The 8472-nt window shown below is 47.6% G+C and overlaps 1 protein-coding gene across 1 annotated transcript in view; it reads right to left on the reverse strand.

The window, feature by feature from the left end:
* Positions 1-8197, reverse strand: part of SPRED2 (sprouty related EVH1 domain containing 2) — a 128042-nt gene extending 119845 nt beyond the window's left edge. Inside the window, exon 1 of the mRNA XM_023224092.2 lies at positions 7563-8197. Within this exon, the coding sequence (XP_023079860.1) occupies positions 7563-7588 (26 nt within the window). The 5' untranslated portion in view covers positions 7589-8197. The remainder of the gene's footprint in view (positions 1-7562) is intronic.
* Between the last annotated feature and the right edge of the window lie 275 nt (positions 8198-8472).

Here is an 8472-nt window from a genome sequence, read left to right on the forward strand (position 1 = left end):
ATAAAAATAAAAAATAAAGCTATTCCCATGCCAGGTGCAGGTGGCTCATGCCTATAATCCCAGCATGCTGGAAGGTCGAGACAGGAGGACTGCTTAAGGCTAGGAGCTCAAGGCCATCCTGGGCAACATAACAAGACCTCATCTCTACTAAATACTTAAAAATTAGCCAGGTGTGGTGGCGCACACCTACAATTCCAGCTACTCAGGAGGCCAAGGCAGAAGGACCGCTTTGAATATTCCAGCCTGGACAACAGAGCAAGACCCTGTTTCAAAAAAAAAAGCTATTCCTACACCTAGAAAGACAGATGGGCCAAGTTTCTCTGTGCATTCTCAGTTAGTATGTGATGCAAATACAAAATAAACAGTGTGTATCTGAAAAGTCAATACTGGAGCCCAGAGCCAAAGCAAAGCAACAAGAAAAAGAAACAAAAGGAATAAATAATGAAAATGGAAAGACAAAAATGTCATTACCAGATGAACAAATGAAAGTCAATTAAAAAACTTAACTGATAATTAAGTTTTAAGCATTTATAAATGGACCACAGGAAATATATCAAAGAACAAAAACAACCAGATCTAAAAAATCATTATTTCAGGACACAGAGGAACCAAAACCATACATTTTAGAAGCTTCCAATGTTTGTCCTAATCTCTTCCATCACAAGTGTTAAATGCTAAGGGTGAAGTCAAAATCTGTTTCTTTACCTTTACCCTCTAAGTGCAACACAGAAAGTTTGTTTTTAAATAAATATTCAACTACCCTTTGAGAGTAGCAGGAAGAACATAAGCACAATTTGATAATATGTGTGCAATATGCCACATGTGAACATAATGTTGATAAAGGTTACCTGAGAAAGGGAAATGGGTAGTTAGGAAACAATTGTTACTTAATTTAGCAAAATCCTATGATCCTGGCCTGACTTTCCTTCTATGACACAGGACATATGTCAACGTGTAACAATCCTTCATGCCTATCCAGAGCAAGCATATAAAAAACCATATTTTGCTCCACGGGGCACTGGAGCATCAATACAAAATATTTCTATTTTTTTTTGAGACGGAGTCTCGCTCTGTCGCCCAGGCTGGAGTACAGTGGCGCGATTTCGGCTCACTGCAACCTCCGCCTCCCGGGTTCACGCCATTCTCCTGCTTCAGCCTCCTGAGTAGCTGGGACTACAGGTGCCTGCCACCGCGCCCGGCTAGTTTTTTGTATTTTTAGTAGAGACAGGGTTTCACCGTGTTAGCCAGGATGGTCTCGATCTTCTGACCTCGTGATCCGCCCGCCTCGGCCTCCCAAAGTGCTGGGATTACAGGCGTGAGCCACCAAGCCCGGCCCAAAATATTTCTTCTACTTCAAAGTCACTAAAAGCCCTAGAAAATGCCTTAAAAGCACCATCAATGTTCTAGTCTTAAATAGTAATTTTTAAATATTTCTAAGAGTAAGTTATCAAGTTTATCGATATGATGGGGTCTTTTTTAAAAACTTGGCCTAATTCATCTTAGTAAAGACAAGCCCAAACAAATAATCACATACACCAAAATTTTCTGGTCTGCCTCTATTATAATCTTGTTCAATTTCTGAAAATTTTGCCGTTAGATTGTATTTGTGTTCAGCTGGCAATACAGGAATAATGCCAATATTGGAGTTCATTGGCACAGCTGTATCCACCCTCAAGTGTTAAGACTCCAACAGACCCCTGCAGCTATTGCAAATTGTTAACATTGTGACTTCTGCAGAGATTCTCCTGCAGAGGCACAGAAACAGGCCCTGTCTTATTGTGCTCAAGATTTTCTACTTGTCAGTTCTCGCAACAATAACGGAATTAAAGTTGGTTTTGAGTTACCAATGACAGATCACTACCACCAGATAGTTCTGCGCGGAATTTCCACAAAATACCAGAGGCTTCATGGTTGAGTTTCTCCGAAGGAGGCTTATATATACCCTAAGTTAACCAAATACAACAATTGTAATTATTGCATTAGTCAGTAGAGATGAAATAGCACTTTAAAATAATTAAATCCATTATTTTATTCAATAGACATTAAGCAACCACAATGTGCCCAATGATGTTGGTCCAACAACTAGAAAACTAGGCATTTGAGATGTAACCTTGAATCCAAAAAGCTCATATTCGGATGCAGAATCTAGCTTGGTATAAGCCTAACTTGAAATGATAATTGCCATATAGTGTAGGGAAAAAAATACTACACACAGACATCGATTTTGAGTTGGATTTTGACTTTGACTTGATTTTGACGGGAGGAGGGGGTTGTGGTGGGAAAGTCAAAAAGGACCACCCAAACACAATGGCTCAGAGATGGCTGGGGGCATAAGCAAATGTCACCTACTGGAGAAGCGAAGTAAAAAAAAGAGAATTTCAGAATAAAAGCAAGAGTAAGCAAATTGCTAAGGCAAAATAGTTCTGGGTATTGCTACTGATCCACTTTGTATATATTTTACTGGTTAAAAGGACAGGAAAGCAGAGGGGACCAGCTTTAGTCAGATTATTAGCACTTGCTAATATTCCCATGGAAACAAACCTAGACCACCACCAGCTGATGGAGCTTAGTCCACTTCAGGTCTACTACTTCACTAGCTGTTCAGCCTTGCACTAGGCACTTAACTTTATACTATGACAGGTCCTAGCTTACAAGCTCCTTAAGGTCTTTCCAGTTTTTTTTTGTTTTGTCTTGCTTTTAACTTTTTTTTTCTTGAGACGGGGTGTCACTCTGTCGCCCAGGCTAGAGTGCAGTGGCACAATCACAGCTCACTGCAGCCTCGACTCCTGGCCTGAAGCCATCCTCTCCCCTCAGCCTCCTGAGTAGCTGGGACTACAGGTGTGTGCTACCACACCTGGCTAATTTTTTATTTTTATTTTTTGGTAGAGACAGGGTCTCACTATGTTGCCCAGGCTGGTCTTGAACTCCTGGCCTCAAGCCATCCTCTGGGCCTGGGTCTCCAGAAGTGTGGGGATTTTCTGAGGAATAAATCAATATTCTAATTCTGCACAGCCAACTCCATATTTTTAACATTTAAGGGTTCTACTCATGTACAGTAGAAACATACCCCCGGTAGAAACATACCCTCCTTTTTAAGGCTAACACAAAGAAAATGGATTAATACTCACTGTATCAGTTTAATTTCCACAACTGTCATTTCAGTTAATGTAGATCTAACATTCCAATAATAACCAACTCTGAATCTGCACTACTTCCACTATCTTTAAGGTGTATCACAGAATTCTCAAACCCAAATTTATTTAAATCCATTTTAATTCAGTATGCCCCTCATGCTTCACAGCATTTTCTGGGAAGATAAGTGAAGTGAGAAAAATTATGGCAATGACAGATTGTCACCAATTCAGAAGAATAATGAACAAGCATGATTGGCAGAAAGGCTGCGAGCTCTGAGTCAGAACGACTGAGGCTGGACACCCCCACCGGTTCACAGTGGTTAGTTAAGAGCACAGAGCCCTTCCTGAACCAGGCTACTGGAGTGCTCAATTTCCAGCTCCTTCAGTTACTCATAGCATGACCTTGAGCAAAGGATTTCACCTCTCTGTGCCTCACTTCTCCCAGTATTTAATAGGGATCATAATACTATCTACCTCACAGGATTTTTAAGAAGACTAAATGAATAAAGTGCTTTAAAAAAATGTTTGCTTTCTCAGGCAACTAACTTGACCTCGGCTTTCTCATCAGTTAAATGGGGTAATACCTTCTTCACAGGGTTATCTGAAAATTAAGCTGAGCTTGAAAGAAATCTATCTTAGCGCCCTGCAGAGCCACACAGGGCACCTGTTTTATGCCTAGTCCTGTACTATAAGCTTTACATAGGCTATCTCATTTAATTCTCAAAGCAGCTCCACAAAATAGGTAGTGTCTATTCCCATTTTGTCCACTCCACATAAAACCAACATGACATATAAAAGTAAACTGCCTTAAATCATAAAGTGAGCAAATGGCTAAGCCTTAAGCCTTAAATATATGTGACAAATGCATTTAACTTGGGGTCTTCTATTGGTCTCTGGCTGAATAACCAGTTATAGAAGACATTTTTGCAGACAGTTCAGGCAGAGTGTTAAAGACATCAGGGAATTATTAATTTTGTAAGATGTGATAGTAGTATTGTGGTTTCACAGAACAGTATTTTTATTTCTTGAGAAGTAAGCTCAATTATTCAGGTACAAGAGTCCCAATGTCTGCAATGTCTTTGAAATGGTTCAGCAAAGATACTCATGCCTGTTTTATTAATGGAAAACCTTTTGACGCTAGGAAAAATATGACTGAAAGGGAAGCTGCAAATCCATTCCCAGCAAAGAGTGAGTTACAGAGAAGAGTTCATGAAAGGAACAAAAGAGAAAGCTGAATGGCAGCTCGATGTCTCCAGGGTCAGAGCTTGGTTCAGGAAGGTTTATCTTGTCTGCGAATTTCCAAGCCATTCATAGCCATGATCAAATGCTTTAATTTTTAAAAAACTTCCACTCCTATGCACAGAGGACGACTTACAATAGTTTGCTGATGCTCTTTACTTCTTAAATTATATTTTAGAAAGTCTGTAGAATTGTAAATTTTAACATGCATTTTTGTGGGGGGGAGAACGAAAGACAGAATGGTCAGTGTATTTTCTATATGCAAGATATCTTTTGGGACCATCGTCAACAAGAGCAAAGAGACTTTCCTGAATTACCATATATTAGAAGAACTTTAAATTGACATGGAAAACAACATTAGAAAACAAAACTTTTTTAAAATTAAGCACAGTTTTACCATTTGCAAGATTCTGATTTACTGCATTCTGATGCTAAATGAAACATATTATCTGGACCATTCAACAAAAGCTTTACTATATGTAGACTATCAAGTCTATTTTACCTAAAGTACAAATACATCTTCCCTACGTCTCCAGTTTGATGCCACAATTCTCTTAAGTAACAACCCCTGCCTGGTTCCAAAAGGTATCTGAGAGACCTCAAACATAAAATCATTACAAGAAAAAAATAGAACAAAATTCACCCAAAGTAGGAATCTAGCAAGAACCTAAGCAAATATGGCTACCTTAATCAAACAATAATTTTAGCTCTGGACTTAAAGACAGTGGCAGCAAACAACAACTGAACAACAAAAAAGCAATCACAGCAAGCTCTGTAATTCAGAGAGAGAAACCTTACTGTCACTAACATTTAAAAGGAATTTTTCAGATGCGTCATTACACAGGTACGTTTAACATAATAATAGACGGTAGCTACCATGGCAGTTTACAGCCCACGAAGTCGCTTTCTTCTCAGACATGTAAAGTCTCGTGCCAAGGTCATCACATTAAAAATAACCCCTATAAGCCCATTTCTTCAGTGGGTAAGATGCCAAGGCTTCTCAGTCTCTACGTGAAACTAGAACTCCTCAAATATCTATCCTCTCAACTGGACTTGTGACAGCAGTGGAGGCTGCGGCTTCATGCTGAACTTGCTCTGAGAGCCTAAAATGGAACTATTCTTTCCTGGCTGGTGATCCCACTCAAAATCCTTCTGCTTTGGATAGCAGATGGAGAAAGATGCAAGGCTGACAAGCTGCCACAAAAAGGGCCAGGTCAGGCCTGTATTCCCAAGGGGTGGAGCCAAGGTACAGCGGTCAAACCTCTCCAATAATCTGCAAGGCCAGAGCACAGCAACCAACCTCACTGCCACTGCTGCTACTCCGTGTGCAGGTACAATCGAGGGCCCATAAAAATACTGATTTATTGGCCACGTTCAAAAGGCAGCAAGGCCCAGCAGCATATTCCTTCTCTATATTTCAGCCCTAAAAGCGCAACTTTTTTTTCATTTTACCATTTTAAGATGCTATATACGAAGACAAAGCAAAACGTCTGATATAGAAACACCAGCAGATGTGGTGGGACATCTGCGACAGGCACACCAGCAGGGATCCTCTCCTGTGACGGGTGTCTGGAAGATCAGGGGTTACTGCAGTCAAAGTTCCCTGGGGACTCACAGGAAGGAAATCGAAATTCCTTTTCCCAAACAGCAGCCCCATTCCCGCCCAGACTGGCAACAGCAGACGCCAAAGGATAAAGGGGGTATATTTAATAAAGTGAGATGATTTCTTAGAGTAGAGCACAACACTGTCACCTGCTGCAAGAGACAAGCCTCCCTGTCGCCCAGCCCTGAGTCACTTCCCCTCCCAGCACTCTTGAGGCCCAATGCCTGCGGGGGGCAAAAGACCTGGGGCCTCTGGAGCACGCCTCCAGCAGCCCGCACTCCCCTGCAAAGACGCACGCGGGGCCTCCCTCCAGGGCGCGTCACCGCGGCTGCCAACTGGCTCTTTGAGCCCAAGCCCGCGCCGCCGCTACCTTGGCTAATGGCAGCACTGAATGAAAGGAACCGATGCAGACTCCGGATTTATGAATGTGCAGGGGAGGAGGGGAGGGATATCATGTGACAATAAAGGAGAACGTCTTATTCACACAAAAAAAAAAAAAAAAAAAAAAGTGGCTGGTGGCGGGCACAGCCACTGAGCAGCAGCGGCGGCCGCCGCGCGATGACCGCTCGGACCCCAGGCAGAAGACAGAGGTGTCGGGCCCCGCGGCCCCGCCCCCATCGCACCCGAGACTGAAAACGCCTCGGACCAGGGAGAGAAAATGCCAAACTGGACCCCTGGACCGCGAGGCAGGAGGCAGCTGCACCTCCGCCCCGGGCTGGCGACAGTCACGGGTCCCGCGCGGGGCTGCCAGGGATCCCTCCGGCGGAGCGCCCCAAGCATTGTTCCCCTCGGGCCTGGCACAAACCCGTGCACGCGCACCCGCGAGGACACACACACACACACACACACACTCGCCCCCAGCGCGCTGCCCCGCACGCCCTCGCTGCACTCGCCTAGGTCCGCCCCGAGCCGCCTGACCCCGCAGGACGCGTGTGCCGACCACAAGCGCGTGCACAGGCATTCACGCACCGCGGGGCCCCTCGGGCGGCTCCAGCACGCCGGCCCGCGCGGGGACCCTGGCGCACCAGACCCCAGCGCAGCCCGCGCCCGTCCTCCTCTCGCTCCGCCGTGTTTTTTATGAATGAAAATGTGGTATGCAAATGAGAGCGATTCAAGAAAACGAAATGGCGGAGCCTAGGCCCCAGTGGGCTCAGGAGCGGACTGCGGGGCTCGCGGCGCGGCGGGAGTCACAAAGTCACTGTGCAAAAACCCACCGGACCCGGGAAGCCGGAGTGGGGGTGTCAGGTCTTCCGCTCCAGCCGCCGAGGATTTCGGGGGCGGGGGGGGGGGTGCTGTGAGTCCTCGGAGAGGGAGCGGGGACCGCCCGGAGGTCACCCGCACGCCCTTGGCCCCCGGAGAGGCCACCAGCCCGCCAACCCTAGGCGTGCGCCCGCCAGCCCGCAGCAGTTTTTGCCCCCTCCTCACTTCAACAAGCAGGGAAGCCTCGCGTCCCAACCCGGACAGGTCAGCGAGTCGCTGCACCTCACGCCAAGTTCACCCAATAAGCGTCCCCGCTCGCATCCTCAGCCCCGGCCCCCACGCTGCCCCCGCGGGGCACCCTTGTCCCACCCCGCGACCAAACTTACTCGTCCGGGTGTGTTTCTTCGGTCATTTTCTTGTTCACCTAGACGCCTGTCCCGCGGCGGGCAGCTTTGCTCCCTTCATCTTCCTGTCCGCTCGCCCCCCTTCTTCACATCTCCGGAGATCGCCTGATTTGGGGAGGGGGGGCGGCTAGAGATGGGGGCGCCGCAGCAGAAGGGGAAGCAGGGAGCGGGGTGAGGTTTGGGGGAAGGGGTGCAAAGGCAGGCTGCAAGGAGAGTGAACGCCGCAGCGCCGTGGGGAGAGGCGGGCGGAGGCTCCGGGGGCTCGGGAGCGGGCAAAGGGGGCGAGATTTGGGAAGGGGACGGCGGTGGGGGAGAGCAGGAGAAAAACAAGCGCGCCTTGGAGCGGCGGGGACTGCTGCAAGGAGGAGGAGAGCGCCGGCCGCGGGTGGGGGGACTCGGTCCGGGGTCGCCCCCAGGGGGCCGGGCCAATCACGGTTCCGGGGAGCGGTCGGCGGCCGGGGGAGGTGCGCCTGGGAGGCGGTGCAGGGCGCCCCGTCCGAGCCCCATCTCTCGACTCCACCGATTTACTCCATATTGGATTCTCACCGCCGCCAACAGGAGGAGGAAGTAGGGCGGAAGCGATGACGTCTTCCCAGCGGCCAGAGGTGGTGGAGTGCAAAAAGCTTCCTACTTGCGACCGAAAAAAACGGGAGAAAAAAAAAAAAAAACTTTGTCCCGCCTACTGAGCACGCCCGGCTTCCTCTCCCCCTCCCTCCTGGCTTCCACTCCCGGGGGAGCCGCGGAGCCGAGTTGTTTGCTTGCGCCGCGACCGTCTGGCTCCGAATCCTCCTTGATTAGGGCTCCGGGTTTTAGGAAGCCCGAGAGGAGAGAGGAGGCGGGAGCGGAGGACTCTTACACATCTGGCTCCCGTTTTTGCCCCCTCCCTCCTTCC

This window comes from Piliocolobus tephrosceles, chromosome 15 (genome assembly GCF_002776525.5).
Source record: "Piliocolobus tephrosceles isolate RC106 chromosome 15, ASM277652v3, whole genome shotgun sequence".
In the NCBI taxonomy this organism is placed as follows: domain Eukaryota; kingdom Metazoa; phylum Chordata; class Mammalia; order Primates; family Cercopithecidae; genus Piliocolobus; species Piliocolobus tephrosceles.